At 39.0% G+C, this 21,065-nt stretch overlaps 1 protein-coding gene across 4 annotated transcripts; it reads right to left on the bottom strand.

Moving 5' to 3' along the window:
• Positions 1-452: 452 nt before the first annotated feature.
• On the bottom strand, positions 453-9,264 carry RNF6 (ring finger protein 6). Of its 4 annotated transcripts, none has more exons than XM_063103319.1 (5): positions 8,327-9,264; positions 8,115-8,197; positions 6,303-6,510; positions 5,294-5,389; positions 453-2,251 (listed from the first exon to the last, which is right to left on the bottom strand). In XM_063103319.1, the coding sequence occupies exons 3-5, from the start codon at positions 6,490-6,492 to the stop codon at positions 537-539; spliced, it is 2,001 nt and encodes a 666-aa protein (XP_062959389.1). In that variant the 5' UTR covers positions 6,493-6,510; positions 8,115-8,197; positions 8,327-9,264; the 3' UTR covers positions 453-536. The 4 variants fall into 4 exon arrangements, with proteins under 4 accessions (XP_062959389.1, XP_062959390.1, XP_062959392.1 ...); XM_063103320.1 differs by having other exon boundaries at positions 8,745-9,264; XM_063103322.1 differs by lacking the exon at positions 5,294-5,389.
• Positions 9,265-21,065: the final 11,801 nt, after the last annotated feature.

Genomic DNA, 21,065 nt, shown 5'->3' with positions numbered 1-21,065 from the left:
TATATCTATATATACAAATATGGTATGCTGCATATTATATTTAACATTTCAAGTAACTTAAATATATTTAGCAAACATTTCAAGTAACTCAAATATATTTAGCAAACATTCAGCCAAACACTTTCATGAAAAGATATTGTCCTTAGAATAAGAAGTTAATGAATGTCTAGACATAGTACTAAGCCTATGAAACTTGAAAGTCTAAGTCTGCTCTATCATTAAGGAAAAGATTTTTAATCTACTGAATTGTGGTGCAGATACAAAAGTGCTTAGAATGACAAAATTACCAAAATAAAAACATTTCAAAGGTTATTTGGTTCTAGCAATATTAACTATACTGTACTTATGGATAATTTAATATTTGCTTTTTAAATTTTATATAAATTTCTTTTTAACAAGCTAAAAAAGCACACAAAAATAGTTCAAACTATAATCTATTATTTTTTATCCTTGTTAGCTCATCACAAATAACTCAACAAAACAATGCTTGAATATCAGCTCTATTAAAATACAATATTTGAATAGATCCCATCACTTCACCCATTTGCTATACTGGATCCCAAAACAGGCTGTCGACAGACAGGACAAGTGCAATTCTCTGAGAGCCATCGGTCAATACAGTGAATGTGAAATTCGTGCATGCAAGGTAATTGCCTGAGCTTGTTTCCAGCTACATAGTCACTAATACAAACACTACAAACTTTACCTAGTTCACTATCAGTACTGTTATGCTCATAGTTCCGGGTAGAAAGACTGTCAATCTGCTCTTTGGTTAAACCATGTATTTGACCATCATCACCTTCATTTAGTAAAAAGAAGTGAGCAAGGCGAAGAATAGGTAGTGGTCCAGTTTCAACTAAATTGTTTGAATGTCGCAACTGCCTGCCGCCTCTATTTTGGGTATGAAGCTGGGTAGTCTCATTTTCATCACTCATTTCAGTGCTGTCTTCTTGGGCCTGCCTGTCTTGAGAGAAACCTTCACTGTGCTGGCTGCTGTCATTAACTGGTAAATGCTGACCATTTCTCTGAATCTCTGACTCGGATTCGGCTTCCATTGGAGAACTCAATTCTCCAAAGCTGGTTGTAATCTGCCTTAAGATTGACTGAAGAATCACGGATGGTGGCTCAACAAGCTCATTCTCAGAAACCCTATGAAGAGGAATTGTTATGGTGCTAACATAGGTTTGAATACCTGATCGCTCTAAATGAGAAATATTTTGGTGAAAGCTCCCACTATTGCTTTCATTAGTGATTGTATTTCCTGCTAGCCCTACTCTAGATCGAGTTCTATTTGCAATACTGTCCCGATCTCTATCTTCTCCAGGATGAATCCTCAATTGAAAGTCCAGTATGAGTGTTGGGTGATGTTGTACAGCAGTTGAGGATCTGCTGGCTTCTTCTCCTTCTTCGACTGTTATTCTTGACACAAGTCTTGAATTGGAGAATGGAGTATATGCAATACTTCTGCGTTCTCTATCTTGCTCTACAAAGACATGAGTTATACCTCTCCTCCTCCCAGACCTTCTAATGGTTTGCTGTAAAGGTCTACTTTCTCTTTGAGCATGATGATAAAAGGTGCCACTCTGTCTCTGAATTGGTGAATGATTTCGACTACTCAGAGTTGACTGTAATCTTATTGGCTCTAATCTTTGGTTTGTATTCCTCACAGTAACATTAGTTCTAGACCCGTTTTCCCAAACATGTGCTGCTCCAAATCGCTGCCCCTCCCTTTGCCTGAGTTCACTACTACCTGACTGGTTTGTGTGACTACTACCGAAATTAGCACGTGGATCACTAGTTCTAGGAATGCCAACTGCACCTTCAATTCGATTTCTTAACCTTCCCAGTGTTGAGAAAGATCCTTCGACTGAATTCTGCCCTCTTGAACCAAGCGTAGTCCTTGGAATGTTAGAACTCCTACCATTGAAATTCACTGAGGTTTGGCTTCTTGTTCGCCTAGCCACAGGACTAGTTGATCTTTGTCGACTATTTCTAGTACGATCTCTGCTAATACCTGAAAGTGGAATGCCCGTATAACCTTCTCCATGAATTTCATATTGTCTATTCTCATGATTTACGTGGATTTCCAGACTAAACCAAAACTCTCCACTGTTTAGGTTTGTTCGACTCGCAGCTCCCCAAGTTTGGTTTCCATTTTGTCCACTTCGAGTTGCATTTCCTGTGTGACGAAAGGTGTTCAACCATTCTAGCAGAGAATCTCCATTTGAACTTTCTCTAGGAACTTCTGAGTCTAGAAAGCAAATCAAATCAACTTAAGATCAATTCCTAAAATCTAGCCTTAATCCTTATTGAAAGCTTGTAAGAAAAACAAAGTTTTTACTACATTAAAGAATATCTGTGCATTTTAATTAAAGAAAAATGGTAAAAACCTGAACTTTCTAAAGGAAAAGTACACACCATAGCATACTATAAAAATTAAAATACTACTTATGTAATTACAAAACTTTAAGTACTATTTATGCAAAGCTGTTGAGAAATCCTTACTCCTACTTTCTATCTGCCTGTTGACAAAATATTAAGACAAATGAGAAATATATCCAATACCCAAATTATACATTTAAATTGCTTTACTAAAACAAACAAAACAAACAAAAAAAATGCTTTACAAGGGTGCTGGCCAGTTAGCTCAGTTAGTTAGAACACAGTGTTATAACCAAGGTCAAGGGCTCAGATCCCCCTACAAACAGCTGCCAAAAAAAATAAAGAAATAAATAAAATAAAATAAAATAAATAGCTTTACTCATATAGTAATAAAATCACACAAAGGGGCAAATTTTATGTAAGATTCATCCTGTATCTGTGAAATCTTTTTGGTAAAGCGAACTCAATCAACATTTTCACAACTATGTATTTTTGTAACCTTAGGAGTTTTATGCTACTTCTCAATAAATGCCAAAAGTGTTGCTTTCTGGCTTTCTGAGTATGTTAGAACCACATTATGACATTTGTATTTGTCTTTGTGTGAAAATGGGAGACTGCAGGCAAGTCACTAAAGTTCTCTATGGCTGTACCCTTTTCTGTGAATTGGAGAAAATGATAGTACCAATCTCATAGGGTTATTATAAATGAGGATAAAATAATTTATGTAAAATAATTAGCATTAATACCTGGCATATAGGAAGCACTCAATAAATGTTAGCTCTTATATATAATATAACAAAATATATTTTCTATTCATTTTGAATGTAAGCTCCATGAAGATAAAGATCTTTGTCTTGTTTTAGTCACTGTTAAATCCCCAGCCTCTACAATAGGATCTGGTACAAATCAGACTTCCATTTAATATTCTCGAATAAATCAATTTAGAAGTAAATGTGTTCCAGATAATCTTCTTTGACTATGATAATGCCACTGTGTCAATCTTAAATTTTCCGTTTTTAATGAGTTGATCATATAAAGTGCAAAACTCAATGAAAAGCATTCTAATGCACATTAACTATACAGACTTCAATTTCAAAGTTTGTTCTACTCGAAAATAGCTACTAAATGAGATTGCTTTGGTTTAATTTCATTACTACAATCTCCCTCATAAAAATTTTTTTAAGTGTTGAAGTTAATTTGCTGTTAATCAGTTGCTGGTGCCAATAAATAGCAACCTTAGCTATATTCTAAAGATGATGAAGTATTTTGTATTTGATGAGCACATTTTCCATTAAAGCACATTCAAAAGAACAGTATTACTGATTATATCAATACTGTACAACTTATATATCTGAACACAAAGAAGAAAATGAGTTAATATCCAATTTCCATTCTAGTTTTCAAAAAGATATGAGCAAAAGGCAGGTAAAAATTAATTATTCTAAATGCTACTTCCGGGCCGGCCCGTGGCTCACTCGGGAGAGTGCGGTGCTGAGAACACCAAGGCCCCGGGTTCGGATCCCATATACGGATGGCCGGTTCGCTCACTGGCTGAGCGTGGTGCTCACAACACCAAGTCAAGGGTTAAGATCCCCTTACCGGTCATCTTTTAAAAAAATAAATAAATAAAATAAATAAATAAATAAATAAATAAATAAATGCTACTTCCTTCTTTGATTAACTAGAATGTAGCAATGATGGTCTGTTTGAAAGAGCTTGCTAATCTCAAATCTATCCCACTCTTCTTCCATTGTAAAAGCATTGTAAATGGGCATGTGGACAGCCTGGCGGTTAGGTGTGGCCATATAACTAAATTCTCATCAATGGAATGGGAGTAAAAATGATACTTCTTACTTTCAGGCTGGTGCCAGGACCTTTTTCCTGCAAGCTGGAACTTAGATATGGTTGTGATTTAGCTTGATCATGCAAATGATATCTGGAGTAGCAGTGGCCCATAAAACTTTCTGCAACAGTGAAGTTGTTCTATATTTGTGCTGTCCAATACAGAAGCCACTAGCCACATGTGACTTTTGAGTACTTGAATGTGGCTACTCTGACTGAAGAATTAAATTTTAAATTTTATTTAATTTTAATTTAGACTGAAATAGTCACATGTGCCTAGTAACTACTACACTAGACAGCACAATTATAGAACTGCTCTGCTAGTTGGGTGGGTCCCAGGAGAATTTACAGAGCAGCCTGTCTGCCTTCCCTGGACTGTTAACATGAGAGACATATAAATTTCTATCTTTTTAAGCCATTGCATTTTGGGGTTTTTATACAGACTTCACTGTTACTAATTCAATGATGTTGATATAATATGTGAAACTACTACTAATAAATACCTTTCGGGAGGGAAGTAGAACTGGTAAGAGAGACATAAAAGTTGTCTTTTACTTTTAACTCTATATACTTCCATTTAGTGTGAATTTTTTTTATAAGTATGAGTACTCTGCTTTTTATAAGACCTCTTTATATTACAGCTCAGTGCTTTCTCATTAAAATGACAAAACAGACTAACAAACAAAATAAAAAATGGAAAACAGGTTTCCTGACTCTGAGTCTTTCTGTATTGTTCCATACATACATTTTTAGAAGCTAAGCTTAGTTACGTCACTTTAGAAAAAGCAGTGTATACATTACAAGATTAAAAAGAACTATGCTGGTAATTAACTTAATTGTATACTATTTCATATATATAAACTCCCTTCAGGCAATCTGTGTGTGTAAGACACTGTATTCACTCCTCTGTCCTATACTGCCTAACTATACTGTTTTGCATATAATACTCACATAAATATTATCTGAATGAATATCACATTAAAACAGGCATATTGAACAAGATCCAATAATTTCATTTCTACCATTGCTCCAAGCAAGCCTGTTCCTTTTGGAAAGGACTCCACAGTACCTATGTTATTTGTCACATTTCTCAAGTCAGGTTGAGATGCTAGCTGTTCCTTGACTCCATATAGCCTCTGTTGTAGTTCCTCTGATGTTATTTCTCCTAAAACAATAAAAAATTGCTCATTTAAGACTTGTAAATTACTGCTTCTGAGAACTCACAAAGAGTAAGACTAATCTTTAGCAAACTGTAGAAGACAACATCTTATTATTTTCATATGTTCTGTAAATTGAAGACAGTTAAAAATATTCAACTGATGCAAATATACATCAGTTTGGGTGTGCTTCATTTATTAATGCTTTATTAAAATTTATTAAAATAAGATTCAATTTGAATAATTGGTAAAGTATTCTCAGTTGATATGCTTAGGAATCTATAAGCTATAATTCTGTGGATTTCTGTCAGAGTTAAAAAGAAATTAAGGGAGAATTTCAAGAGAAAATTTCAAATCTTTTTACTTGAATTTTACCCCAATACTTCATTATATGGGTCATCAATAAACAAACGTACAACATATAAACATACAAATTTCAGTTAGTTAATTTGTAAAATGAATTTGTCAGACATTTATGGGGCACATTGGACTTTTGGAGGGTTATTAATTCAGCTGAATAAATAAATTATAGCATCCCAGATGAGTTAGAATTAGGTTTTAGATATTTTATTTTTCATTTTATTTTTTAACTAGTCAGCCATCCCAGTTTAAATCATATTTGTACAAATATTAGAGACATAGGATCATATATGTAAATATTTAACACTATTATGTACATTAACCTGTTTGTTAGTTCGGCATTTGTATAATAGGGCTCCATGTCCAATATTGTCATCTACTTATACAAAAGTAAGTCAGTGATTTTCTACTTTGTTATATTAAAAAGTTCTTAGATTAACAAAAACAGTACACTATATTTTGGGAAATGGAAGAAGGGAAAAAAACCCACAATTCTCCTTATTTTGAAATTCCTCCTTCTACTTATGAAAGAAGGTATCTTCTCTTTTACTCATCTCTTACCAGGGGTACCTAACAGATTATGGTCTCTCATTAGCCGATAATCTTCTTCACTGAGTTCATTAATAAACTGATAATAGGCTTCTTCTCTGTGAAGACGCTCTTGCTGCCATCTTCTCTCATTTTCATGATGATTATGGCCTTGAGATGAGGTTTCTTCACTACCATCTGATCTAGATCTAGACTGATTCATACTGAGATTCCTGGCTTTCTGTTCAAATAATATATACAAAATTCAAGGTGTTAGTGATGGACTACACACGACTTTGTATTTTTAACTTACACTTTTTTTAATTTTTAACTTTTGTCTCCTACTTCATTTGCCAAATCTTGCAGTGAGGAACTTACATATAAAATGAAAACCAGCTTCTAGGAGACAGAACACAATTGGACCTTACTTCTTTGCCTAAAGCCATCACTTAAGTCGGACTGGTTTCAGATTCACTATACACTTCTCATATCCGAATACTAAAGCGATCATCTCGTTTTTTACCTCTTTGACTCTCTGGTAAAGCTGGTCTAAAAGCCCTCATTTATGTTTCAAATATCTGGGTACTTCATGTTAATGTACAAATTTAGGTTTAAATTATGCATGTTCCTTACTCAATAAACAAAGGGCTATTGGGAGGGTATAATTTATTTCCAGCAAGGCATTCTTTCCAAAATAAGTCTCGTAAATGTAGTATAATCTTCCCCCCGCCCCCACTTTGTTGAGGTGAAAATAATTTAGCGTGCTATATCTACTAAACAGATCTCTCTTTAAACCCTGACAGGAAGATTTGAAACCCAACAGGAAGCAATACACCATGCACAGCTCTGAGGATTATAAAAGTACATGAGATCACTTTGTGTCTCCCCACATCAAGCCTCATCCCTAACTCTGGAATGGTTAGTCCCAGGGGTTTCTGAGTGCCATTGAAACTTCCTGACTTTGCCTTAGCAAACGTTATTTTTGGATGACATTTAAGTGTCATTCCTGAGAAGCTGACTTTTAAACTATAAGGAAATCAAGGGAGAAAATTCATAGGTCTTTTAAAATTTCTTAAACATCTATTAAGTGTTGATAAAACTCACTTGAAGAAATTATTAAACTCACTTAAGGAAATTTTTAAAAATTCAGAGGTTAGCAAACTCACTTGAGGAAATTTTTAAAAATCTAGATGCCCAGATCTCATCCCCAATCCTTGGTCAGAATTTTCCAGAGTAGGGCCCAGGTCTATAGTGGAGCTAATTTGGGTGTCTGGCAAATGAAATAAACTATTCCTCGACAATTTCTGGTATGTCACTAAGGAGTATGAGTAATACAGCACCTGACTCAATTGAGACTGGAGGCTCAAATGGCTAGGCTGCCAGTGAAGCAACTGTTGCAACTCTGCCTCTTGAAATACACCAGATGTTTAATAAGCTGCTTTAAATATAAACTGAAATTAGCCTTTGAGTCTAAACTACTGTAGGAGTAAACAAATCTCCAATTTCATGTGTATTGTAACATTAAATTACAAATTCAAAGTTTTTTTTTTTACACTGGTTATTACATCATTTTGAACAAAAGATCTAGTAGCACAATCCACTCACATGCGAAGGACCATTACTAAAAGCTCAAGATTTCTTTTCCATTTTCAGAATAATCAGAGCCATAATTAGCAAAGAGACCGTTTGGTAGATACAGCAGTAATATGATTTTTATAATAAACAACTTAAAAAGTTGAAACCTATCATAAAGTCAAGCTACTCTAATATTATTCAAAACTTATAAGCTTCTCTTTAAAGGTAATTTTCTTGTACAATTAACCACAATTAAATCAAATTGAATACCTTATTTTCCTTTCAACATGGTTTTAATATATGCAATGGTATCCGTCCTTCAATTGTTTGTGTCATTTTTGAGAGCTGCTCATCTAAAGCAATAAAAGAGAGTTGAATTATTTAGTAAGTTGGTCTTTTTGAAGACCAGGAACGGCTGGTACTCTCCCAAATCTGCCGCAAAGCCAAAGCAAATTCTACTGTAGATCGTGTTAGACACTCACCTAGAAATTAGATCCCCATACAATTAAGTCATAAAAATCTCTCTCAAGGCCCTTTTCTCTTAGAACGAACAGGCCTTTCCCCCTACACTGTCACTGCTCCTGGGAGTCCGCCTCCTCTCTCAAAGGCCTTCCTTTCTGTCCTGTTCCCATCTGGACGTTGCCAGGGTTACGCGTCTCCGGTTTAGTTTACTTCTAAACCTTCACTTTGTTGCCAGCCCCGCCCTCCGTCCCGCTTCTAGTTCCTTTCCTGGCCGTTGCGACGGAAGCTCGAGCCGAGGGTCGGTCGCCACTACAATAAGCAAACTGGGCTCAAGGACCCAACCGAAGTCTTTCCAACTAAGCCCTAAGTAACGCTTCCCTTAGCGACCTATATTCCCACAGGGAAGCAGGAGACAGACGGTGTATCGGACGCAATCACCAGCTCGAGGAGCTTATTAAGAGCAGTTAACCAATCCAAGAAGAGGTGGGTGGCCCCAAGGAGGGCCTGCTTTCCTCGGCGTCTCCAGGAAGTAGTGGTGGGACCCAGAGCCCGCCTCGCCGGGATCGGGGTGGTCCTCCTCCTGCCCGGAGAAGAACCGGCGGCGGGCGGCGGGCGGCGGGCGGCGGGCGGCGGGCGGCGGTCCGCGGTCCTCTCGGAGGCCAGGGGCTGTGGCTGCGAGGCGGGACGGGCTTGCCGCTGCGCCTCCGGAGGCCGCGGCGCCCACTAATCTCCACTGAGGAGAGAAGCCGGACGGCCGTGCTACACTTAGGCTCGTGCCGCTGGAGGGGAAGCTATGGAGGAGGAACGGCAGGCTCCGGGCCTTCTTTGTCGACGGCCAGTCGGCCAGGCCGCCCCCTCGGCGGAGGGGAGACGCAGCACCGCCCGCCGGGAGCTCGCCGGTGCGCTGGAAAGTGCGTCCGGCGGGAGAACGGTGCCTGCGTTCCGCGTTCCGCGTCCCGCCCTCTCAACGGCTCTGTCACAGGGCCTCCTCCGTTGCGTCCAAATACCGGGCCGTTGAGCGCTCGTGACAGCCGCGCAGTCGCAGAGACACAGCCTGCTTTCCACGCTTGGCAAGTACCAGCATCTATTCCGCACTTTGGTGTCGCTTCTTTGTCGAGCCTGCTACAGAGCGCGACCCAACTGTTCATGTCTCTTTACTGTCCAGGCATAACGTACTAACCAACACGGCCCTTTACCTTATTGCTTACTGGGACCTGGAAATGACAAATCCTAATTCTAAAGTGCTTATATTTGTGTTTTTTTCACTTTCCCGCTAGGAAAGCAGTTTGAAACTCCCAACATTCCTCTCTCTGGTTTTATTTCTGAGATGTGACGCTTACCAAACACCTCACCTATTAGTTAAGGTCCTGACTAAGTCTGTGACCAGCCAGATGTAGGCCTCTTTCCTGACATCCCCACCATGCAGATGACAATCACTGGACAGTGCTCACACTGCTATTATTCGTCACCCCTTGGTTCATTCTTTCATTCATTCCTGCATTAACTTTTGAGGGTCTACTATATCCCCATCCTTATGCTGGCACCTGAGTAACAAACAAGATGCAGTCCTTAGCATCAGTGAGCTACCAGTGTAGCAGGGGTATATGAACAAGTTTTTTAAAATCAGCATGTTGATATGTATACTACGATGGGAATATATAAGTGATACGGCACAAGGCCCTTCAAGATCTCTCTGCTGCATACCTGTACAGACCGATCTCTTGGCACTTTGGAATTATTTGAAGTTCCTCAACAAGATGTGGAAACTCCTAAGCAACCCCCAACCCCACTTTCACCCAAATAATTTCTTCTGTCTCCCAGGACTTGGCTCAGATCTCATCTCTAAGGAATTTTTCCTGATACCTATGAAGTGACACTCAATCTCCAGCCCAAAATCCATACACAAAACTAGGTAGACGTCCCTTTTGGGGGCTCCCATAACTCCCTCTGTATGGGTATAACACTATTTTAGCACATGTTCATTTATTTAACAAATACTGAGTATGCCTACGTATTAGGTGCTGGTGATAGCGGCGAATCAGAAAAACTGTAATGTCCTTATGGAACAAGGCCTTTACCATCTTCAAAGGAAAAAGACAGCCATTGAGCAAGTACAGTCAACTCTTGGTATCCATAGGGGATTGCTTCCAGAACCTCCAGTGGATACCAAAATTTGAAGATGCTTAAGTCCCTGATGTCAAAAGGTGTAGTATTTGCATATAACCTATGCACATCCTCCCTTATCCTTCAAATTTTGTCTAGATGACTTATCCTACCTAATCCAATGTAAATGCTCTGTAAATAGTTATTACACTATATTGTTTAGGGAATAATAACAAGAAAAAAAGTCTATACATATTTGGTACAGACACAACTATTTTTTTCCAAATATTTTCCACCTGCAGTTGGTTGAATCCACTGATGTGGAACTCATGGATACAGAGGGCCAACTGTACATATAGAAATCTTCAGTTAATTTACAAGTCTTCCCCACCTAGAGCCTAAACTCATTAAGTGTAGACAAATTATTTTATTCATTTTTATAGTTCCAGAACTTAGCACAGCACCTGGAAGAACATTCTCCTCAGCTTACTGCAGGGATGAGCAAAGAAAAAAGCAATCATTTTGCAAACAGGATTAATGCATGTGAATACCTTAGATATTTTGAGTACAAGTCAGAGAAAAACGTGAGATATTCAAAATTTAAGCAGAAATCATCTTAAGTATGCATATGAGTTGTAGAGAGTATGATAGTCCATCAAGTGCAAACACTTTTTAAACGTTAGATGGAAGAGAGTCAAAAAATGTAAAAATCGAATCAAGTGATTTACCAGATGGGAAGCTGAAGGTTTTTGTAAGTAGAGTCAGGTAATGCATGTAACTTGAATCCAACACCTTGTCTAAGTTTTTGTAGTTCAAAACCTTGCCTAAGTTTTTGTAGTCCAAGGCAAAGTGACTGAAAATGGGTACTAAATATGATAATTAGAAGAGAAAGATGAATCATTCTGGATATCTATTTCTAGGTCTCACAATCTGCCAAAATCTCTGATCTAATTAATCTTAGTTTACTGGATTGGTACCTGACCTTTTTAGTGTGTATGCATCTTTTAACTCCAGGACTTTTTACTATTAAGAATAAAATAGTGTAAAAGAATTAAAACTATAATATTAAAAGGATTCTCTGTATATTTGGTGAGTTATGTATTTGTCATGTTTAAGAGATTTTGACTTTATAGAATGACAAAACTGATTAAAATTTAAAATGCAAAATTCAGTAGTTGATTTAGACTTCTAAATTTAAATCTTAAGTTTATGGATGGCATCAGAACAGCTAAGAAATATTCAGTCTTATTAAGTTTTATTATTAATTTAGAAGTGATTATTTAAGAATTTAGGAAGGAGTTAAATTCAACAGTTGAAGTACTAATGAATGAGATAAAATATTAACTTTATAAATATAGTTTACAGTATTTGAAGATGATGAATTAAATAAGTATGTGAATGAGATTGAAAGTTAGTGAAAGGCTAATTCCAAATGACTGCTAAGGTTTACTACATTTATCACTAGAGTAATAAGAGTTATAAACGAAATTTAAAAGCCTAGGGTATGAAGGAGCATGCCTGGGTCCCAGGCAGGAGTGGAAGGCAGCACATACCATCTGGAAGGAGGCAAGGAGCAGGCCCAGGGTCCCAGGCAAGAGCCAAGGGCAGTACCCATCACCTGGAAGGAGGCAAGGAGCATGCCAAAAACACTACTTCCTCATGGGTGGCCCATCACAGCCACTGCCAGAGCTGCTGCAAAGGTGGCTCGCTGCCACAGCATTAGCCACAGCCACTGTCTGGGTGGCCTGTCAGACACTTGACTGCATTGACACAAGGAGAGTCATCAGTGGAGACTGAAAGAAGAAGACAAAGTCTTTTTCCTCAAAGCCCATTCCAGAGTAATAGAAGAAGCAACTGTTCTTCCAGATGACCAGACATCAATGTAGAGTTACTAGATATATGAAAATTTAAGAAAATATGACACACCAAAAGAATACAGTAATTTTCAAATACCAGACCCTATAGAGTAGGAAACCCTTGAAATAACTGAAAAGGAATTCTGAGCAACAATCTTAAGGAATCTCACTGAGATACAAGAAGTCTCAGTTAGACAACGTAATGAAAGAAGAAAAAAAATCCAGGATATGAAGGAGGAAATTTACAAAGAGATTAATACCTTAAAGAAGAATGTAGCTGAACTCATGGAACTGAAAGATTCACTCAACAAAATAAAAAACACAACTGAGAGCTTAAGCAGCAGGCTAGAACAAGCTGAAGAAAGAATTTCTGATCTTGAAGATAGTCTTATAGAAATAATCCAGGCAGACAAAAAAAAAAAAAAGAAAAAAAGAATTTTAAAAAATGAAGAAAATCTAAGAGAGCTAGCACAAACATTCCTGTTCAAGAAAATAATGACATAAAACTTCCCAGGTATAGGGGGAGATATGGACCTTCAGATCGAGGAGGCTCAGAAATCCCCAAACAGATTCAACCCAAAAAGATCCTCTCCAAGATACATTATAGTCATACTGGCAAAACTCAAAGACAAAGAGAGAATCTTAAAAGAAGCAAGAGAAAAGCATCAAGTCACTTATAAGGGAGCCTCTATCAGACTAACAGCAGACTTCTCGAGAGAAACTCTACAGGCCAGAAGAAAATGGGATAATATATTCAAAATACTAAAAGAAAAAACAAAACAAAACAAAACTGCCAGCAAAGAATACCATACCCAGCAAGGATATCTTTCAGAAATGAGGGAGAAATAGTGTGTTTTCCATACAGACAAAAACTGCAGAGTTCACCACCATGTGACCAGCCCTGCAAGAAATCCTCAAGGGAGTTCTGCATCTGGAATCCAAGAACGATAATTACTACCACAAATACACAAGAAAGAACAAAATCCACTAGTAGAACAAAAATGCAAACAAGAAAGAGAAAGAAACTAAATCTTACCACCACAAAAAACCATAATGACAATGAATCAAAAGCAAACAAACTCTCAGTCTCTTTGGAAGATGATACAGAAACAATTCATTTTTCTAAAACTAGTAAGTAAAAGGGAATAGTCAAACATCCTGTCTTTCCTATATGAATTGTTCCTCAGGGTAACCATAAATAGCTGAGGAGGGAATATTTCTGTATATTGAAGTATCCTAGCTAGTATAAAGAGGGAATAAAATAATTAGAATATGGTATTTTGCAATTCCCAATTGAAATAATGGATCTAGCAAATGATCATCAATGACTGCCAATGTCACAGAGAGATCAGAGTGTGCCTCCTGCAGTAAGAGCATGTACCTCTGAAGCCGGATCTAACCTGAGTGAGACCAAGACTCGAGATCCAGCAACCAATCATCAGGAAATGCTGGTGATGGTAGAACATGTTAAATGATACTACTGGGATTGAGCCGGAAAATCCAGACCCTGGGGAACGTTATAGGGTAAAGGGGAAAAAATTAGACGAAGGGGGAACCTATAGATTAAAAGAAACTTAAGTGACAGCCAACAAAGCAACCAATGAAACAAGCAGAACTTGTTTGGATCTTGATGTAAACAAATTGATTGTAAGAAAGAAAGAGGAAGGGGGAGAGAATTAGAAAAATTTAAACATGTTTAGTGTTTGATTATATTAAGGAATTATTGATTTTTAAAATATGAAAAAATAAATAAAAATAAAAGCCTAAGGTATAATAGGGCGTTGAATTGGGAATTAATAAATTGAATATTAACTGTTTAAAGCAAAGATTTTTTTAAAACATATTTTCTTTATTTCCTTATATATTTTTAAAACATTTATATGTATTTATTTCATATGTTAATAACAAACTTCTTGAACTGTCTTTGCATTCATTTGCTTTCTGTTTGATTTGCTTTTAATTAGAAACACAAAAATATGAGAGATGAGACGTTGCTTGTGGTTGACTCAGATGTACATATTTATTACTTTTGTATATCTTTTTCATAGTTGATTCCCTGGAACTTAGAGAGCAATAAATACATATTTATTGAATATGTATATAATTAAATGAATAAAGGGCTTGAAGAATGAGTGAGTAAAATATCACTTTCCCGTTTTAAAAATGAGGACATTTAGTCTCAAGACATTAAATAACTTGCTCCAAGAATTATTAATGGAAACCCTGAAGATCCTATTGCCAAGCTGAGGACTCACTATAGTGTATCTACTCTTAGTATCAATGGAAATACAATGTAAGAAAGAGTAAGGTAGCATTTTGGAGAGTGACAATTGCTATAAAAAGATAAGAATCTTAATATCTGCTTAGGCATTGATTAAAATGAGCTATGAGACAGGAAGATAATGAACGAAATCATTACTGAATTAGTATGGTAGATGAAGAGTGCGAGAGGAAGAAAAGAATATTTTACAACCTCCTAAGAGAAAGCTATAAAACTAGTGACTGAATGGGTAAATTAGACAAGAATGCTGAGAAATTAAAGGAAACCCCATGAATTATTTGTGTGGTGGTATGGCCAATGTTTGTATCCCCCCAAATTTGCATGTTGAAACCTAATCTCCAATATGCTTTGGCTTGTAGTTCCTTTCCACTCTTAGCATAGCAAGCACTACCTCAATTGAATCATGGTGAAATGTGACCCTAATTTTGATCTAGTGTCCAAAAGTAGGAGGTGGGAGGAGGGGGGGAACATTCTTATAAGGGTCCTCTTCATCTGAGACTTCTGCATAGCAAGGGAAGGAGGGCATCGTCATCGATCCTGCAGGCCCACTGGTGCAGGGGAATATGGGGGTTCAATGGTGCATCTACCCAGCAATGAGCTGTATCCTCATTCCATAACTCAGGTTCCACTCCTTCCCCCGTGGGACTTTGCCTTTAGCATAGGAAATCTGCCTTGACTGAGTATTCAGCCTTCACTGTAGTTTGTTGTAGTACAAGTTAGGCCTGAGCTTGCTCTTCAGCTCAGTCTGTCCTCCACCTGCAGGTGATGACAGTCTGTTACAATGCTATCAAGCCGGCCCTCTGACTCTTACACTCCACTTTTAATTCATGATTAACTGACCTGAGCCTGTCATTTTCTCTCTTTGGTACATCAATAGTGCTTAGCAGCAGCCATCCAATTCTACAGTCTCTTCAACAACTACTTCTGGATATCTCTCAAGCACCAGTGACATTGCAGCATCCAGGGCAATTCTCTTCTACCTGCAGCACATTCCAGCTCACTACAGAGGCAAGGCTGCTTCTGTAAGTCAGGGGCTGTCGATACTCCACCAAGGTCGATACTCCACCAAGGTCCTCATGGCATGTTGTCTAGAGGATCAATCAACTCCAGAAGACCATCCTGCTTCCAAGAATTCTTCCAGGTTATCAACTATCTTAGGTCAGACTCCTGAAAAACAGAGCCTTGCGTCGGTGATTTGTTGATGGAGTACTCTTCAAGAAAAACCTTTCAGTAGTGAGGGAGGAAGGACAGGGAAGGGGAAAGAGCCAAACAAGGAGGTGCTAAAGTCTAACGTGAGCTTGGGCCTTTTACTTAGGAAAACTCACCCTATCTCCCTGTGCCTTGCTAACCCTTTTAAGAATCATCAGCTCTGATATCGCCTCTTTTGATTCACGGACGTTGGCTGGGTTTTCCTTCTGTGTGTTATCACATGATTTTATCATTGTCTTTCTACTTTCTATTTGTTTGAGGAGGGGAAAGAGAAAAGAATTTTCCAAAATACACATGCTACTCCTCTCTCTAAGGATCTCAGTGTGCCTTAGAGTGGGGGAGGGGTAGGAAAGTGTATCCATCCATATATATATCTTTTACACACACATACATATGCACATACACATTTTTTTAACTCCTCAGATGATTATGATATATCCATAGCACTACTCTAAATCCCTTAATACTCACCAGCCTACTGGTTCTCAATTCTGGCTACTTATCAGACTCCTCTAAGGAGCTTTTAAAAATACTGATGCATGGGCCTGATTCCCAAAACATTCAATTGGTCTGGGATGGGAACTCCGTATCAGTGATTTTTTTTTTTTTTTTTTGGCTTCCAGATTACTCTAACATGCAATTAGGATTGAGAGCCCCTGGACTAGACTATGATGTTTATGGGGCAGACCTCTGGTCTCATTGCTGTAGATATTTCCAGAGCCAGCTCAGTATCTGTAGTAGGTGTACAATAAATATTGAATAAATGAATAAATGATTGAAAAAGGTAGAGAAATAAGTGTAATTTCTCCCTATTTTTGGCATAAACTGACATTCAACAATATTAAACCACACTTATAAGTAAAATTGACCAGAGCTAATCTTCCATTTTGATCACAAATATCCCTGGAAGTATGACCCACAGAAAAGAGTCCTGTGAGTCTCAAATAGCTTTAGGTAGGATCCTGAAGCTCCTCACCTTTCCTGGCTTTCAGCCTCCAAAGGTAATTATCTCTGCCCTGTATACGTTAAACAGAGATCGAAAGTTATCAAATTGTACACAAATTTATAAAAAACAGCCTTGGCAAAGGAGTTTAAGATTAAAGCATGTTCATTTTACTAAAAGAGACATCAGAACAGGGATGGACAAGTTCATGTGAAGGTCAATATCAGAAGAAAAGGAAATAAACATTTATGAGGACCCATCATGTTCTAGACAACATGCCAACTGTTTCATAGCAGCGAGAAGGGCACAGCATTCAACAGCAGCTCAGTAAGTACTGTGGATGGCTAATGGAGTAGGCATGGAGAAGAGAGCTGGCGGGAGGGGAAGTGGCTACTGCATAAGCAGCCCACGAGTGCCCTGTTGAAACCGTTTTTTCTGACCGGTAAGGGGATGGCAACCCTCAGCACAGTGCTGTGTGCACCACGCTCAGCCAGTGAGCGCATCGGCCATCCCTATATAGGATCCGAACCCGCAGCCTTGGCGCTACCAGTGCTGCACTGTCCCAAGTGAGACATGGGGCCGGCCAGAAACCGTCTTTTTAAATATGAAAGACAGGGCCTGCCAGTGGCTCACTTGGGAGAGCGTGGTGCTGACAACACCAAGTCAAGGGTTAAGATCCCCTTACTGGTCATCTTTTGAAAATAAATAAATAAATATGTAAATATATAAATAAGTATGAAAGACACCATATCTGGAAGAGACTGCAACAAACTGGGTTGGGAACAAAGAGAACAGGAGACAACATAAATCTGGAAGTACAGGTTGGCAGCTGGGAGAATCGAGAAAAAGAACAAAAAACGAGGTATAAAGCTGTTGCACAGTTCAGAAAGCTAGATCTGTTAAAAAGTGGCATTCAACTGCATTGCATAATTATTGCCTATTTCAAGAGAAATCACTTTAAAGGCACTAGGCTAGAAGGGTCAAAACTCTTCCAGGACAGTATTACCATTATCATTATTATTAGATAAAATTTGCTGAATATCTATCACATGCCAGGTCCTGCCCTAAACCCTTGAAATGCAATCTCTCTAATCCTCATGACAATCCTACAATCCTGGCCATCTTGACACTTAATGAGTATGAAAATAGAAGCCAAGTGAGGTTACGCAACTCACACAGGATGCCTCAAATTATAAATGGAAAAGCTGTTGCATTACTAAATTTTTGCTTGGGGGTCAAACGGTTTAAAAATTAAAGATGTTCTGATCTACTTTTCTTTTTCTTCCTGTGGGTCGCTACATATATGACTAGACCAGAGTACTGTAAAATTCAAACATTAAATTTAAGAAGAGGTATGAGTTTTTAATGCCATTAAAATAACAATATTATGCAACTTGTAAATAGTTCATTTACAAGTTCTCAACTTGTAAATAGTACATTTCATACATTCATTCCAATAAGCATTGTTTGTAATTCAGAATGACTGTTCTAGAGAGAAAGCATGCATGATAGTTCCAAAGAGAATCCAAATATAAATACGTAGTGAACTTAAATTATTAATTGTCTAAATTATTGATTGTATGGGTTTTACTTCCTGGGATTGGGTGCATACTAAGCAAAGTCTTGGGGGGAGGAATGAAGAGAATAGAGGGAAGGAGGAGAAGAGGAGACTTTTCTGACAGTCCATTAGAAATGAAGTTTCTAACCTAAACATTAGTTGTGTTCTGAAAGTTTGTAAATTGCTTATTGGAATTTAAAAGTCATTCTGTCAAAAAAAAAAAAATAGTATATACACACGGTGGTTTAGTTTCTAACTAGCCCACAAGGCTTAAGTGGTAAGTTGGTTGACTTTTATTTTATTTTTTTCATTCTTAGCAGCTGGCCAGTACAGGGATCAAACCCTGGACCTTGTTGTTATCAGAACCATGCTCTAACCAACTGAGCTAACCAGCAAGCCCTGACTTTTATTTATTTTTTATTTGATTTCACCCCCTCTTGTCTTTGCCCTGTAGATTTCTCCTTTTCCGTTTTTCTTTTGTTATATGTGTGACCTTGAGCAAATTGCTTAACTTCTATATGCCTCAGTTTCCTCATCTGTAAAATGAGGCTAACCATAGTACCTACCTAATTCTGAGGATTAAATGAGTTAATGCCTTGCATATAGAAAATATTCAATAAATAATAGCTGCTATTATTATTACTCTTATTATATTATCAACCGTTTTAGGTTGGCTACCACCTAAAATGCAAAGGTAGAACCCCAGACAAGGATTTGTATGAAAATGATTTATTTAAGTAAGAAGTGTTCTCTGAAAAACACAGTAAGGCAGTGGGGAATGGAACTGAGAAGGAAAGAAGCTTAAGCAAGGGTACAATCTCAATTTTGACTCAAACTCAGAGGGGACCCAGGAGACAGAATAGGTCAACCCACTGTTGTCCCAATCTGGGGCCACGAGAACTGGAGTATTCTTACTTGTACCCAGAGTAATTAAGTTAAGATGGGGATGGCTTAATTCCCAGACACTTCAGCTTGTGCAAAAAGTAAAGTGTGTTCCAGCAGTCTCAGGGAAGCCCATAAAGAAATAAAGAAATCTGAGGTGACAGGTCAGAGCACTGACAACATCTGCTACATCATCATTATCACCTCCCATGAAACACACAAATGGCATTTAGTAACAGTATTGTGTTAGGTTCTGGGGATTAAAAAAGAGCTATAGGATAAAGCCTCTGCCCTTCTACACCTTAAAATCCTGTTGAAGAGATAAACACACAAAAGTCAAAGAAGTATATGCTAAGTCCCAAATAAGTGTAAATAAAGTATGTGCTATGGGAATGTGTAGGCATTAGGTGGTAGGGAAAGATCCCAGTAGTACCTGAGTTGGATCTCAAAGAGTGGGTAGGCTTTAGATAAGTAAAGAAGAAAAGGGGAGTGTTGGCAGAAGTCAGGTGAGCAGACAGCAGCAGGACAGTCCATGGTCAAGGCAAAGTGGACAGAAACCAGATGACCAGTCAGGACCTCCCTTGGCCCTGGAGGCACCAGCACTCAGTAGGGACAGTCTGGAGCCCTGTAAATTGCTCCTGCTCCAACAGTAGCCTGTTTTAGGGCCTGTACATGGCATCATTGTGACATGTGTGAGCTTAAGGTAGATTCCTTGTGCACAAGCTAGTACCTGCACCTCCATATGTACTTTGGGAAACGTCCTAGAAAGATTGCTGGTTTGTTTATTTCCACAAACGAGTATGAGGATCTAACCCCCTGCCCTTGGTGTTATAAAGCTGTGCTCTAACCAACTGAGCTAACTGGCCAGCCTAGTTTCTCTTCAAAAGAAATTATTTTAGAGGCCCCACGTCAAGATGGCGGTCTGAAGGCAGTGGCAGCGGTGGAAACTCAAGACTCAGGGGCCCCAAGGACTGGAAGAAATCACAGTGCCTCCTTGGAAAGAAGAAAAGGTAGTGACTTGCCACAGCCCAACCCCAGAGCGGACCCCTAGAAAGGTTGGAGCCGCCGACGCTTGCAGTCGGTGACCGCGTGAATGCGCCAGCCTGTGGAAGCGGCAGCGGCATCAGTGGAGGATCCGGTGACAGCGGAGCCGGCGGCAGTGGCAGCAGCAGCAGCAGAGGAGCTGGCGGCAGCAGTGCCCTTGATAGCAGGGGCAGTGGCGGAAGCGGCACCAGAGGTAGCAAGGGCAGCGGCAGCAGCAGAGGAACCGGGGGCAGTGGCAGCAGCGGAGGAGCCGGTGGTAGCAGCAGTGGTGGCAGCGGCGTAAGCAGCACCGGTGGTAGCAGCGCCAGCGGCAGCAGCGGGGGGGGGGGGGGGGGGAAGTGGCACCAGCAGTAGCGGCAGCAGCAGCGGGAGCGGGGGAAGTGGTGGCAGCGACGTGAGCGGTGGCAGCAGTAGCAGCGGGGGAAGCGGTGGCAGGAGCAACACCCTGCGGTACAGCCCCGTCACCCAGCAGCCTGGCAGAGTCCAAGCTGACAAGAGAGGTGGCTCCCCGGAGAGGCCCAAGACCTGAGGCAACCACACACGTAAGGCACTAGTGGCCAACTGAGTAGTCACTGAGGTAGCCACACCAAATTGGCAACCACAGCAACATCTTAGTCAGTCAATAGTGTCAAACCTGTGGACTGTGAAACCCCCTGCCACAATGAATAAACATCAAAGAAAAGATACCATAAATATGAAAAATCAAGAAAGTACACCACCCAAAGATAATAAATCTCAAGCTCTAGATCTTATACAACAAGAATCCCTTGAAATGACTGACAAGGAATTTCGAGTAATAATTCTAAGGAAACTGAATGAGATAAAAGAAAACTCAGCTAGACGTCATGATGAAACGAGGAAAAGTATACAGGACCTGAAAGAG

Source organism: Cynocephalus volans, chromosome 7 (genome assembly GCF_027409185.1).
Source record: "Cynocephalus volans isolate mCynVol1 chromosome 7, mCynVol1.pri, whole genome shotgun sequence".
Lineage (NCBI taxonomy): Eukaryota > Metazoa > Chordata > Mammalia > Dermoptera > Cynocephalidae > Cynocephalus > Cynocephalus volans.
This window is presented reverse-complemented; position numbering and strand designations above follow the sequence as displayed.

Excerpts from the sequence above, each read along its gene's own strand:
- RNF6 (XM_063103319.1), bottom strand. The coding sequence starts at position 6,492 with ATGAATCAGTCTAGATCTAGATCAGATGGTAGTGAAGAAACCTCATCT. Across the intron at positions 5,390-6,302 it reads TAATCTGTTAGGTACCCCTG|GAGAAATAACATCAGAGGAA; the intron begins GTAAGAGATGAG and ends TTATTGTTTTAG. Across the intron at positions 2,252-5,293 it reads AAATGTGACAAATAACATAG|ACTCAGAAGTTCCTAGAGAA; the intron begins GTACTGTGGAGT and ends TTTGCTTTCTAG.